Genomic DNA, 15,126 nt, shown 5'->3' on the forward strand with positions numbered 1-15,126 from the left:
CCTACCCGGGTCACTCCCATCAGAGTAGGTGCTCCCTTCTCTCTGCTGCCACAGCACCTAATTCATCCCCTTTCTATGATTTCCAGGGTTTCCCTTGTGTCTCCTTCGGCTTAAAAATGGCAGAGTAAAATCATTCCTGACAATTGTTCCTCCTGGAAGGTCACCCCCAGACTATAGGGAATATAAGCTGGAAAAGGGATGATCCAGGAGGCCTGCGGGTGGAAAGTGGGGGAGGGGGGAGGTTAACAAGTAACCAAGAGGAAGGGCCTGCCTGAGGCCGGGCTGAGCCCGGTGGGAGAGACGCTGAGCGGCCTCTCCCTGTTCCCGGAAGACCCAGGACCGGAGGCCCTGGCGGGGGTGGGCACAGAGCCAGACACAAACAGGACGGCTGTTTCCGATCAGGTAATAACCACAGCCACCTGCCGTCGCTGACAAAGGGCCACTTTCTGGAGAAACCGCTCCACAAATGCAACAGACGAGAACGTTCCGGGATGAACAAGATCAGTGCAACTCACCAAGAAGCCCACTTGTGAACACAACGTATCCACTCAAATTCTTGGTGCTCGTTCTTCATTATGAACAGCCAGCCAGACTCACCGGCCACTTGACAAAGCTGGATGAGTCCTAGTTTTATCTGCGTCTTACCCGAAGGGTCGAGGAAACAAGACTCCCAAAAAGCAGAACAAAAAGGCCAAGAGAGAGACGGGATAAGAATATTCAAGGACCAACTGAGGGGGCCCAAGACTTGCTGGTCGAAGTTCCAGGGAAAGGAAACAGGAAGGAAATCACCGAGGCCACGCTACACGGAATACAGACCTGAGGGACGCGAACGCCGGGTTCCAAAAGCACACCGTCCGCCCGGCTCAGTGAAGAGAATCACCATAACGAGGCACATCAGTATGAAATTTTGGAGTTCAAAGTAGAAAGAGAAAACCCCAAAAGTGTCACAGGGGAAAAAAGGCACGTATAAAAGGTAGAGAAAAATGTAAAGAAATCACAACAGATTTCTAATATGGTCAGAGGCAGGGGAATAATGCCTTCAAAATTCGAAATAAAAATTATTTTCATTATGGAATTCTATACCCAGCTGTCTGTAAAGCGAGCGTGGGAAACACACAGATATTTAAAATTTCGTGTAAGTATCTCCCGTGCACGCTTCCACGGCAAGTGCTCCGCACTGAACGTGTCCCCACGGAACTCACAGGCTGGAGCCCTCACTCCCAATATCCCACGTATTGATAGTACGTGGAGGAAGGGCCTTTAGGAGGTGATCAGGTTTGGGGCTGGGGACCCCCTGATGGGATTAGTGGCAGAGATCTGCGCTGTGAGGACACGGTGAGAAGGCAGCCATCTGCAAGCCAGGAAGAGAGCCCTCACTGTGGCGGTGAGGCGACCATCACCTCTATCTTGGCCTTACAGCCTCCCTAACTGGGAGAAGTAAATTCTTGCTGTTCAAGCCCCCAGGCTGTGCTGGGTTTGTGCGGCCCGAGTGGGCGAAGACAGAAGCTCCTGAAAAAGTGTACTCCACCCCCCGGCCGCCCCCCCAAAAGAGGGAACAGATCAAGGAAGCAGAAAGCACATGTTCAGTAGACAGGTGTTACAAGAAGCGAAGGCTCAGGAGACAGCAATGAGTGGGCGGCAGTGACAGCCAGAGCAGGAAGACACAGGACCCAGAAGGAGTGGCTCCAAATGGAGCTGCAAACACGTCCGACAGGTCTGACCACACAGAAAATTCCGTCAAGAAGTCAGAAGGTGTGAAAAGAGGTACACGGTCAAAGTAAAACACAGGAGAGTTCTAGACTCCAGGAAGAACACAGAATTGTACAAAAAAGGAAACGTTAACTACAGTTTGCACTGGGCTCAGCAGCGAGCGGAATGGAGAGAGGATAATGCCAGCACGCCGGGAAGGATTTCACCGGCCCCTGACAGCCGGACACACTGGGAGGATGGGGGCAGGAAGGAGGCAACACAGGCAGCAGGAACACAGGGCCGCCAGACCCGGAAGTAAAACACGGCTGAAGTTACTGGACTGAGGTGTCACGGCAATCAAGTCTAGATTTCATAGCCGAACTGGTCGTTTCCGGGCAGTGTGACAAGGGCGTAAGGAACAGGGACAGAGGCTGCTATTTTCTATCGTAAGCTTTTTTTGTACTACTCACTTTGAAAACCCATATGTTGGTCCCCAGTGCACTGCCTACGGGCATCAGCATGGGCCCCGCCAGGTGTGTAAGCCTTGGGGGCAGGGCCATGGCAGGTTCACCCTCTCCTCCCCCCGGTTTGAGCAACGTGCTTTGCCCCCACTTTTATTCTTTTTGGGAATACGGGTGCTAGAATTTCCTTTGTCCTGGATGCCATCTACTTATTCACTGGTCCTAAGAATTATTTAGCATGTTGAGAAATCTTTCTGTATTTTATGATTAGCTCTCCCACCTGGTCTCAAGTCCTCCGTAAGTTAGATGACGTCATCAACGAAGTCAGCAGGCAAGTCGCCGTCCCAAATGTTGACGGGCTTAGAGTAAAAGAATCCTATGTTTCTTAGCCTGGGTTCCCCAGAAAGCAGAGCCTGGCCTGCAGTCATTTATCTGGGAATTGTGACCCCAGGAGCAGGTGTGGAGGACAGGGCTGAAACGGGCTGGCAGGGTATGTCGACGGGGGGCTGAGGTGGCCGCCAGGAAGGGCAGACTGACTCCTCCGTTCCACGGAGTCCCAGTGGGATCTTCTGAGGACTGCCCGCCCTGAGGGTGCAGGGTGGAGGCGGTTACCCACTGGCTTCTATCCTCTGCTGAGAAAGCAGGCCGGGGGGTCACCCCCACCCCGAGGGACCTGCCTGAGGTGAGGCGGGGCTGGAGTCACAGGCGGCGTTAAGAGGATTTTAAAATGATGCACAACAGGCATCTAACGCGACTGGAAACCGTGCTCCAGGCTGAGATTTAATGAGCGAACGTTCTCTGGAGGTCCACAGCGAGCCATCAAATCGCGCACCGAGCTGACCGCACTGTGCGTCCTGTCCACCAGGACACCGTGCCAGGCTCCGTCAGCTGTCTGGCTGAAGCCGGGATTTGCCTGTCCTGGCTTGACCACCCCGATGGAACAGTCCAAAAAGGAAATGGGGCTCAATCTGTGGCCTTTTTGGTCAATTCATGATAGGTTCCCAGCGATTACTATTCTTTTACTTTTATGAATAATTCATTCACACGTCTTACCTGGGATTGGGGCCACGCGCCCTACCCACAGGCTTTTTTTATTTTTTGATTTTTGAGGAATCTCGTTTTCTTTCATCTCTAGCCTGGGGCACAGACAGACCACTTTCCACAATTCCTCCGAGGTCACCGACAGCCTGGCAGTCTGCCTTCTACACCCCTTATCACACCAGAACGTGATTCATCTGGATCAGAAAGCAAACTGGTTTAGCGCGGAGATTACCCTTCATAATCTCCACGCCCATCTCAGGGTTCAGCTTCCTCCAATCACCATTTATTGCACTTTTCCCATTTTGAAGATCATCGTCCTCGACGTGGAAAAAGTTCAAAAGGAGCTGAAGACTTTTACTTCCTCTTTCTTGGCACCTGCAGCGTGAATCCCGAGCAACAGGCCGGCCTTCTCTTTCCTTCTGTCTTTTAACACAAGCAAGCCCTGTCCCCTCTGCACTTACGGATCTCAGTTCTGGTCCCCAGTTCACATGACCCTGGGTGGCCCCTCCTCATCACGCCCTTCCCCGAGCTTGCTTTTGATGAAACGTTCCTCGTTCTTTGTTTTCTGCGTGTTCTACAAACGTGTGCTTGGCAAACACTTATTTGGATGCCTGCCGTTCGCTCTCTCGTTGGCACTGCTAAAAATTATACTGACTGAAATAGTTTGAGCAAGAAAATAACGTGGTGATGGATCATAATTGAATGGAACACCTGTATTTACAAATCTCTGCTGACATACAGGACCGAACAAAGAAATGGGATATTAATACGTTATTTGTATCTATCAGCTTACTACATAAGCTAACTTGGGCAGTTCCTGTGCCCCCAAGGAAGTGGAACACAACTCCTCACCCCGTACGCGTGGGCTGTGCCCAGTGGCACCCTCCTCAGAGGGACAGCGGGGAAGTGGAGAAGCCTGACGAAGACGACCTGGGCCAGGTGACCGATGTTAAGGTCAACGGTGGTAAGACGTGCTAACAGTACGCACCCTTGATATGACGGGGTAAGAATGCCACCGTACCTCTGTGGTCTTCCTTCCTGAGCTCATAACCCCAGTCTGACCTCGAGAAGAACGCGAGGTCGGTGCCGACAGCAGGGTATCCTACAGAATGATCTGCCCAGCGCTCCTCAAAACCGTTAAGGCCACAGAAGCAAAGGAAGTCTGGAAAAACTGCCACGGCCAAGGGGAGCCTAAGGAGAAACGATGACCAAATCTCCCAGAACCACCTCGGTGGGATCCTCGGACAGAAAAACGACATTAGGCCAAAAGTCCGCTGATAATCTCGTGAACCGTGACGAGCGTGTGCCACGTGGAGGGAAGATGGCAGAAACGTGGGGACCTGGGGACGGGGTGTCTGGGAGCTCCACACTCATTCCTTAGCTATTCCATGAATCCAAAACTCCTCTGAAAAAAACAAGTCTATTGAGAATGGTTATGTTTGTAGAGTGTTGCTAAAAAAAGAAACTACGTAGGGAAGGCCTACCTAATTCTTAATGCGCCCCCCCCCCCCGCCCCACTCTTGGGTGGCTGTCCCAGATGTGGCGTCTTGGGGAACCTGTCGCTGCTGCCCGGACGCATACTCTCTCTCCACGGCAACTTGCGGGGACCCCCGGAAGCAGCGTGCTAGCATCCGGCACAGGGCGCCTGGACCACGTGCCTCCGGGCTACGTCGCCCTCTTGCTCTCCGCCTTAAAGCGTCTGCACAGAGGCTCGTCACCTCGACATTCCACCTGCCACCTCCTGGTCCACGACCTTGACGACACTGCGCCGACTGGATCTGACGGGCAGAAGGCGGCAACACTTCGGACGCCTCGGTGACGCGGAAGGAAACGAGACGGGGAGTTTTTGGGGGGCGGGGGGGAGGCCGGAGCATCAGCCACAGCTCCTCCCGGTGGAATTCAAGGGGCTGCCCGGCACGCGCCCTGCCAGCCGCACACGGCTGGGGAGGTTTCTGGAAGCAATGCACATGTGTGAGTGGCTAACTCTGACACACTGGCTGAGTCGCCCATAGAAGCTGTCGTCCGGTGACCGGAGCAAGTCCAGGCTCCTTGCGCACACGGGCCCGTCACCAGCAAAGTCAACACCAGGGATCCTGCCCGAAGCCCCGTCAGGTGTCGCAGGAGAGCCACAGGGCACCCGCCCAGGGTGTGGAAGAGCAGCCGCGAAAACCCACCCCCTCTCCTGCGGCCAGTCGCTTTCGTGCTGAGAAACCGCCCCCGGCTTGCCGCTCGGCCCCGGTGGAGACGGAACGAGGACCCGCGATGCCCGGCGACCGCGCCGCCCGAGCTCCCGTGACCGGGTGTCATCTGACCGTCCAGCCACGCTGCCGAGCGTGCGCCACGGCCACCGGCCGGCGAGCGGACACGGCGTGTCGGGGATGGAGCCTGCGTGCCTCCCCTTCCTCGGTCCACACCCGCGGTCTGGCGGCGCTCCCGAGGAGGGAAGAAACGGCTCGCTTTCCGGACGCGCCCTGCGGCAGGCTGGCCCCAGCTGGGGGCACAGCGGTGGCAGGGACCGCTCCACCCGGGGCAGCCCCGGGACAGTGGGGACCGCCGGCCCCAAGCGGGCAGAGCTGCGGGCTGTCGTTGTGGTCTCCACTGTGCCAGGACGGTGGTGACGCCCGGATGCGGGTCCCCCGTTCACGCTAGCTCGAAGTGGGGATTCTGCAGAACCCAACCACGGGAACCCGAGCGGGCTTCTCAGAGACCGACGGTGGGGGCCGAACACGCGTCCCAGACTGTTCTCTCCCCTCCCCTGGGGGCAGCCTTTCATTCATCTGAACCTTCTCCATGTGTCCATTCTGTCTCCCACGCCTGTCTGCGCCTAGGGGTTACGACTCTGATACTGTGTACCCTCCGAATAACATGGTCATGATACATGTATGATTCTGCAACTTGCTTTTTTTTTTTAGTTAAAAATATATTCTTTTTTTAAAAGTTTATTTACTTATTTTGAGAGGGAGGTGGGTGGGAGGGCGGAGGGTGGGAGGGAGGGAGGTGGGAGGGGAGAAGAGGGGGAGAGGGAGGGAGGGAGGGAGGGAGGGAGAGAGAGAGAGAGAGAGAGAGAATATGAATCCTAAGCAGGCTCCACACCATCAGCACGGAGCCCTGTGCCGGGCTCAAACTCCCGAACTGGGAAATTGGGACCTGAGCCGAAATCAAGACTCAGACACTTAACCGACTGGGCCACCCAAATGCCCCTTAAAAATATATTTTTGACAAACACTTTTTCCATTCTTCTTACCGGCTACATGGTGTTCTATGATACGCCCATCCCAGGATTTACTGACCCCCCCCCCCCGCCCCCCCAGTGAGGAGACGTGGTTGTTTCTGGCACTCTCTCTTCTGGCCATTTCTCTACTATGTGCCCTGCTCCCGAGATGGATCGACGACTACTACTGAGATCTGTGTCTACAAAATACTCTGCTCCGACCCTTCAAATGCTTGCTTAACTTTGCTCTCCCCGTGACAGCCCCCCCCTTCCCCTGGTGACAAATTTTAGCTCCTTCAAAGCCGAGGGCCTCACAGGATTCGTGGCTTCCAGGGGATGATGCACACAGCTTCTATTAATTAGGAAGGTGATTATCAGTGGATCAGTGACCTCTGACAACCCACAAAACATCCCATTTTTCAAGTATCGCTCACTCGGCTCAATTTTAAATTCAGGAGAAAGTCAACTCCTTGACAAGGGAAAAGCCGAGCAGGAGGGAAAGCAGATACAGGTCTTATCAGCCATCACCTACTTTTCTGTTGGTGGAAAACCCAGGGTCAGGGATGGGGTTCTTGGAAAAGTAACACGCCTTTTGGGGAGTGGGAACAAGGGGGAGGTGAGGTGATCTAGCAGGGGTTTATTTTGGGAACTGAGAATTCCCAGCTGTGTTCCTACTGAAATGTGCAGTTACAGCAGCAGAGACTGAGTTTCCTGAAGTCACTGTCTGTCGGGCTCCCTGGATGGTAGCATAGCGGACGCCTCCCTGTCCTCGCCGTGTCAAAGAATCAGAGGGTCTTAGGGTTCAGAAGCAACCTTGAAGGTTACCTGGTCTGAAGCAAATACAGCTAAGTCACAGGATAGAAGATCAGGTTACAGAAATCAGCTGTAGTTCTAGATGATGACAAAAACACAGCTGGAAATGACATTACACAAGAACAAGCCGTTTTCACGTTCCTGAGTCCTGCGTAGCCCGCACTGAATGTGGATAAAGTGGCCACAAGACACCAGGTGTCATCTGACGAGCCACAGGGACAAGTTGCTGGGAGGGACAACCAGGCAGTGGGAGGGACGAGGAGAGTTCCGGAGTGTGGGGCAGAGCCGGCCCCGTCTGGGCACATATCTCCCGGGATGGCCCCGGACGAAGTGACAGAGGCTGGGGCACCTTCCCCCTACCTGAGCTCCGCAGGGGGGCCAGCTCACACCTTTGCCCGCGACCCGCCTGGAAGGGATTCTGCTTTCCCGAGTCCCCCCCTCCGGTCCCCTGGGAGCCCACCAATTCCTGGCTCGGTGGCTGCTTCTGGGAGCACAGGCGAAGACACTCCTTTGTAAAGCTTTATGCACAAATACGCACACTAGATACCTATGTGTGTATATACCTATCACATTGGATGTAATCTGATCATTACGTCGACTGTATTGTCCAGGACTTTTCACGCATGATTAGGTCACATTGGTACAAAATTAGCTGCGACAAGCACACTTTTAATACCAAAACGACCGGGTTCAAAATTTTTCTACTAAAAGAGATCAACAGAGCTCTCTCTCAAGAGATGATCTACCTTAGTCCTTTTTTTCTTTTTAACCAGTATTATTTCAAAATAATTTATTGTACATTCTACTACGTAACTAAGAGAAAAGCTCGGGCTATCCTGAGGGAGGCATTAGTTTAATGGTTAATAGCTCAGGCTCTAACATGCGAGACAGACCCCGCCTCTTACCAGCTGTGTGGACTGAGTTATTGAATTCTAGAATCTATGGATTAAACTGTTCATTTAAGCTCTTTGACTCCAGAACGACCGCCCTTATCTGGAGGAAGAGAGCGGTTTATGGCACGTTCTTTCCACGGCTGCCACGGGGACCGAGAACGCGGACGACAGCGATGTGGGGGCACGACACACCACGTGCGGAGCGTGGGGTGTCGCTGGGCTTGTCCCCGAGCTGGAGGCGAGCCAGCCGTCCGTGCGAATGGTGCACACTTACTTGTAACGTTGTATCAAACACCACAAGCTTTGAACTGGTGGGAACGATGTCGTAACACTTGTGTGACCTCATGAAGCGCATGTAGACGCCACTCTCTGAGTCTTCTGCTGGAAAGGGAAGAAAAAAGGCAGACTTCAGTAGTGACAAAGGACTTCCTCATCAGCTGAAGAGTACGTGAGAGAGACCTGCAGCTACCAGACTTCATGGAAACCGTGAGCGGTCTGCCGCGTAAGAGTGAGAAGGCAAAGACGTTCACTCGTGCTGATTCTTTCTGTTCAACACTGCTGGACGCCCTCACCGGTACGGAAAGGCAAGGAGAAAACCAAAGGCGTACGGACGGCACAGGAGAAAGGAAAACTGTATCTGCAGACTGTATGATTTTTTTTTTACACAGAAAGTACCAAAGAATCTACAAAAAGTTCCCAGGCCTAAAAAAAAAAAAAAATGAGGTTAGCAAGGTCACGATACAGTGTTAATGAAAACAAACATGTAACTTACAAACAAATACATAATCTACATAATTGCTCAGTGGAAACATGGATCTACACAGGGAGACAAAGTGCTGAAAACAGTAACTATGTGGATATATACGCAGATTATTTAAATCTTCATAAATGTTAACTGACAGTTGGTGAAAGGGACGGCAGTGATTCCTGGGGGGTTACGGCACATTCGTACCGTGGGGGGTACGGCGTATTTGTACGTGAACTGCCCGCCACCACCATCCAACCGATGATGCAGAAATCTGGGCTTCCTCCTTGTCCCGCCGCCTCCTCCACCCTCACCCATTTGTCACGACTCACTGCAGAGTTTACCACAAATGTCTCCTAATCCGTCCACGTCTCTCTACCTCCACGGCTGCTGGCCTGGCTCCGACAAACGCCCTAACTTCCTGACTGGTCTCTCTGCTTTTGATCTCGTTCTCTTCAACGGCTGCCCACACCGTGCCCAGAATGGATTCGGTCACGTCACCCCTCTGCTGAAAACACTTCAACGGCTTTCAGGAAAGACAAAATCCTTCAAGACCCGGCCTGAAAGACGCATCCCCTCCGGATCCCCGGCTTCGTCTGCCAAGTGCCTGCGCCCCAGTGTCCCCGCAGCTGCGAGGCCTTCTCTTAGTCCCTCCTAAATGCGACGCTCTCTCCTTCTACAGGAGCTTCAACCACCCTCTCCTCCGTCTTCAACACTCTGCCCATCTCTTCTTGGCCCCGTGAAATCCTCCCGCACTAGAGCTCAGCTCGAGGACACGACGGGGAAGTTGTGGAACCGGAATTTAGACCCGGATGCCTCTAGATTCCAAAGCTGTGATCCCAGCCGGGGTGATGGATCGCCCACCGCCCCCGCCTGCAGTGGCCTTGCTCCTAACCTGTCCTCACGGTTCAGCTCTAAGTAGAGACCTCCAAGAGACTTCTCTGACAACTTCGCTTAGCCCACGATGATCTGTACATTTGGGGAAGATTAAAACTACCTGGGGGGAAAAATTACTTTATCGTATTTAGGAATGAGCAAAAGAAGTGTTCAACAGCGTGACACTGAGCAAGTTCCTCGACTGTGGAAGGAGCCCTTGGTATTCTGGTATTTCCTACTACCGTAAACGCTCAGTATATGCCGCCTAGTTTGCCAATTTTGTGACAAACCACGTGAACACCCCCAAATCTGTGTTCATTCCTGACCCCTCTCCCAGGTACCATACTTCGTAATTCCACCATTCCCGTCACCTCCCGGCCAGCTCCCTCCTCCAGTATCTCCCCTCCTGCGCGTGGGATGGTCCGGTGTCTTGGTCTGGCGTTCACGAGCCTCCGTGGTCCGGCTTCTCTGTTTTACCGCCTCGCGTCCCCACGTAGGCAAGCGGCTCCCTGCCAAGTTCCCTGCCGGATTTAATCTCACTTTCTGGCTTGTCTGTTCCGCTTTAACTTCAACGTCTTTCTCTACTTTTTCTTGTCCCGTTTCAGCCCAGCCTCAGATGCCAAATTATCCACAAAACAGGTGAACGTTTGAGTGTTCACCACGGGCCAAGGATTTTTATATTGTACGCTAAGTGTTACAATCAATTACCTCCTTCAATTTATAGAACGACTCTGAGGGCAAACGCCTTAATTTCTTCGCTCTGCACACGAGACGACGGGAGGTGAGGAGGGGCTGAGGAACTGGCCTAGAGTCAGCACTTAGAAGTAACCAAAGAGGGATCCAAATCCACGTCCGAGAGAGACTCCGACGCGTCTCAAGAGAACTCCGCAGTTTCAACTATGCACGCACGCATGCACGTCCGACCGACGCCCGGGACGTGCTACGGTCCACACCCCGTGTCCCCGCTGAGACATAAAGATGAACAGCACAGGCGCAGTCTCTGCCCCCTATGCTCACACGCTGGTGGAGAAGGAGGGCACCTGGACAGACGCCGCGTGGCAGGAGAAAGCCTGGACCGCGTGAGGTCACGCGGGCGCACAATCCCCCCGGGGCCACAAAGGCAAGGGAGTCTAACCACCTCCCCTTCTGAAGGCGTACCGACGTCCACCTGGGTTTCTCATCAGCTGTCCCTTTACAGCTCGTTCTCGGCGATCCGTGCAGCCCGAATACTCTTCTCCTTCTGGGGCGCTCCCTCCTTCGAACGACCGGGATCTTACTCATCCACTGCCCTCGTTCATTCAGCGAGTCACTACCGCGTGCGGTCTCAGTGTGGGTTCTCCCGGAGCGGGTCAGTTCGGATTTGCACGAGGCTTCTCTCATGACCTCGGTCTCGGGGTTATGTGTTTTGGGCAGAAGACCGACCGCAAGGTAAGGCGCCATCTCGCCCCACCGCATCAACGGCACCTGCCGTCGACACGACTTCCCACGTGGCTCGGTAGCGTCAGTCGGTTTCTCTCCGGCGGTGACTTTCTCCTCCTTCCGCGCGGCAGAAGTCTTGCGAGGAAGTCTGTACGTGTGGCCCATATTCAAAGGGTCAGGAGTTATGGGCCACCTCCTCGAGGGGAGGGCATCTACCTGAATTACTCAGAACTCTTCTGCACGGGACTATCTACCTGTCTGTATCAGCATGGATTCCTAAGGTTCATCTTATACTCTGACTTGCAAACCTACACCACACGGGGAGGGGTGAGGAAGGCCGCGGGGCGCCCACCCTCCCCGCCGGCGGATCTGTGCGTGGCTGGGGAGCAGACTCCGCATCCAGACGGCCTCCCGCCCCGGCTCTGACGCCCCGTGGGCGCCCCCAGGACACTTCCCTGCTCACACACACGGCCTCCACGTCAGCGGGGAGTTTGTGGAGAGCTGGGCTCGCTGAGGTCTTTCTCCGTGCGTGCTGCCTCGGCCGGCGGTGGTGGTGCGACGGCGGCTCCCCCGGTCCCTGCCCCGACACACACCAGCCTCCGCGACAGGAGAGACGCGTCTCCTCCGTCACCAGTGTCTTTCATCAGTATGGCGCTTCTGTGACGGTTCACGAGCCGGTAAGGCAACGACGAACAAACTGTTACCAGAAGTCCATGCGTTATTCAGCAGGCCCTAGTTTTTCTTCCCCCCAGGACGGCACAGGACATTCAGCCCTGGCTCGTCAGGCCTCTCGGCTGAGGGTTTTGAGGAGGACCTACAACATTTAAAAAATTTTTATGTATTTTTTTTTTTTATTTTTTTTTTTCAACGTTTATTATTTATTTTTGGGACAGAGAGAGACAGAGCATGAACGGGGGAGGGGCAGAGAGAGAGGGAGACACAGAATCGGAAACAGGCTCCAGGCTCTGAGCCATCAGCCCAGAGCCTGACGTGGGGCTCGAACTCACAGACCGCGAGATCGTGACCTGGCTGAAGTCGGAAGCTTAACCGACTGCGCCACCCAGGCGCCCCAAAATTTTTATGTATTTTTTTATTCAGTTTATTTATTTGAGAGCGTGAGTGCACGGATGAGTGAGCGGGGAAGGGGCAGAGAGAGGGGGAGAGACAGAATCCCAAGCAGGCCCTACGCGGTCAGCACAGAGCCCGACACGGGGCTCGAACCCACAAACCGCGAGATCATGACCTGAGCTGAAGTCAAGAGTCGGACACGTAACCGGCTGAGTCACCCAGGGGCCCAAACGTTTTTTTTAAATGTGAGAAGCTTGGCCAAAGAAAGCAAGATGTTAAATATGTAAAGCACATTATGACAAAATTTGATCCTGTAATAAGGACAGATTATTACTGTTGCGATAAAACGGCATGAATAACAAAAGCGTTCGTAACTTAAGTTAGGAAAATCAAGCGAAATATTATAAAATGTCGTGGTTTCCCTCCACGGAGTGTAAACTTTCAGATTATCGGTGGCACCACTCGTATTATTTACGCTCTGACGAAGTCTCCAATCGCAAGTGAAGAAAGAAATGGGACAAAACAGAAAGTAAGAGGGACGTGCAATTAAAGTAAAAAGAAAAAACCCCAAACCCAAGACCGTTCAACGAGAACAGGTTGTCTGGAACGCGTGATTCAAGTTCTCGAGAACGCGAGGAGTTCGGACTCCCACTACTCGCAGGGAGCCCGGGGTTACGACGGCATCGGTGTCCCGTTCCTCATTCCTGGCCCTGCTGTTCCAGGTCGTCCCGGCACAGGACCAGAATTACGGAGCATCACACTGGCGCTTGAGTTACTGGGTTTGGAAGGACCCCTCCTCCGAGGACGCGCTGACCTACCGCTGGCCGAGCGGCTGCTGAAGGGGACTACTGGGAAGCAAGAAACCGTGGGGTGAGGGGTTCGATTGCTGAAGGTTAAGGAAAGAATTCGAAGAACGCAGCAACTAAGTGTAAACGCGACCACACACACGTGGGGTGGGAAAGCGTGAAAGCCAGCATTTCCTAGGGCAGGTCCGACTCCGTCCCCCCTGACAAGCCCTCACTACCTCACGACACGCTACACGTCGTCGCACAGCACAGGGTCTCCACCACCTGACCCCATTCTCCCCTCCCGGCCTCCTCTCCGACCACACCCTCTGGGAATCATCCACTCTCAGGCTGGACTGACACTTCCCTTCCAAAGGATTCTGTGAAGTGTGGGAAGTTCAGCCCGGGGAATGTGCTCCTTGGGTTCCCGCCTCCGCTCCGCGCATGCTGTCCTGTGTTCTGGAAGCGCGCTCTGCCGTCCCGTTTCTGGCCCACTGAAATCCCACCTGCCTTCTGACAGCTGAATAGTGGCTCCCCAAAATCTGTGCCCAGCTGGAACATCAGAACGAGACTTTGTATTTGGAGTCAGGGTCTCTGCGAGTGAAATTACAGCAAGGACTGGGAGATGAGACCAGCCTAGATTAGGTTGGGCCCTAAATCCAAAGACCGGTGACCTACAAACCACAGAAGACGAGACACAGACGGAGGCGGCCACGGGAGGACGAGGCAGGGGCTGAGTCATGCAGCCATGGGCCAAGGGCCGCCAAGGACTGGGGGCGACCCCTAGAAGCTAGGAGAGTCGAGGACAATCACCTTGAATGAAGTTCTATCGTTCTAAGCTGCTATGTTTGTGACGGGGGCCTCAGAAAACTAACATAGCTTCAAAGTTCAGTTCAAAGACCCGGAACACGTTCCGTGAAGCCTTCAAGTCGGAAGTAATTGCTCCTTTTAACATTCCCATTAGTGCTCTGTGAGCAATTAGCTTCTGGAGTCGTGGTACGCCTTGTACTAAAGTTACAGGTCTGCCTTCCTTTTAGACGGTAGCTTTGTGAGACACCGGACAGGCCTCCAGCAAGTTCCCAGGAGGTGTCAGGACAGGCTCGCACCTGCTGAATGGCAGAAAGACTCATGAGTAAAATGCGGAGGACAAAGTATGAGTCCAGGATTACTGTATTGCCTATCTATCCTTTGAGACAGAGACAGACACAGTGAGACAGAGCAGGGGAGGGTCAGGGAGAGAGTGAGACACAGAATCCGAAGCAGGCTCCAGGCTCTGAGCTGTCAGCACAGGGCCGGATCCGGAACTGGACCCCATGAACCATGAGATCATGACCTGAGCTAAAGTCGGACGCTTAACTGACTGAGCCACCCAGGCGCCCCCCAAAGCACTCCAGTTTAAAAGAATGCTGGTGAATCTAGATTTAATGATCAGTAAAGAAACTTTACTTATACACCTTTGTAAGACTGAAGGCCTGAAAAGGGATGTTTTTGTCACGAAATGATGCATTTGTGGAAGTGCCCCGTGTAATTTTTTTAAAAGTGTAACAGCATTAATCTAAAGCTTGAAAAGTGGTTGCAAGCATATTTTATATTGAAACTATTTTCTAATTCCACTGGACAAAACAAAAAGTAACTGAATTGAGCAAAACTGCAGAAGACGTTAAAATGGCCACGTTATTATACCCGGATTTTAAAACCCTGAAAATACAGCAAAACAACTTGACAAATTCACATTTCAGAGATGACCTCTAGAGTCATAAATTACTTTTTATAACACCGATTCACGTGGAATTTTAATTTAGAAAGACTCTGTAAAAACTGAATCCTAAGATGCTGTGATGCTCTGGCATTTCTAGCCTTAACGGTACAAAGACGAAAAGGACAGACTGTCACTGATAATTAGTCTAAGAAAGGCGAGACTCCCACAGAAGGAGAGCGAGACGAAGGGGCAGGTGGAAGGTGCTGGAAGTCTGGCTGGGAGTGGCTCGCAGACGGCTCAGTGGTGGGGATGGGAGAGAAGGGAGCAGCGGCCGGCTTCGGCGACGCAGCGACTCCCTAACCATGTTGAGGCAGGACGCCTTCTGCCCGCTCGGGGCCAGACGTGTCGGGAGACCATTCGGACTCT

The 15,126-nt window shown here is 53.3% G+C and overlaps 1 protein-coding gene across 9 annotated transcripts in view; it reads right to left on the bottom strand.

Annotated features, from left to right (window-relative positions):
- Positions 1–15,126, bottom strand: part of PRKAG2 (protein kinase AMP-activated non-catalytic subunit gamma 2) — a 260,830-nt gene that overhangs the window by 31,395 nt on the left and 214,309 nt on the right. For 6 of the 9 annotated variants that reach the window (XM_023250752.2, XM_023250754.2, XM_023250756.2 and 3 more), the window contains one exon: positions 8,383–8,489. In XM_023250752.2, coding sequence (XP_023106520.1) covers positions 8,383–8,489 — 107 coding nt within the window. The remainder of the gene's footprint in view (positions 1–8,382; positions 8,490–15,126) is intronic. The other 3 variants (XM_023250755.2, XM_023250759.2, XM_045053037.1) reach the window with 1 other exon arrangement.

The sequence above is a fragment of the Felis catus genome, chromosome A2 (assembly GCF_018350175.1).
Source record: "Felis catus isolate Fca126 chromosome A2, F.catus_Fca126_mat1.0, whole genome shotgun sequence".
NCBI classification, from domain to species: Eukaryota; Metazoa; Chordata; class Mammalia; order Carnivora; family Felidae; genus Felis; species Felis catus.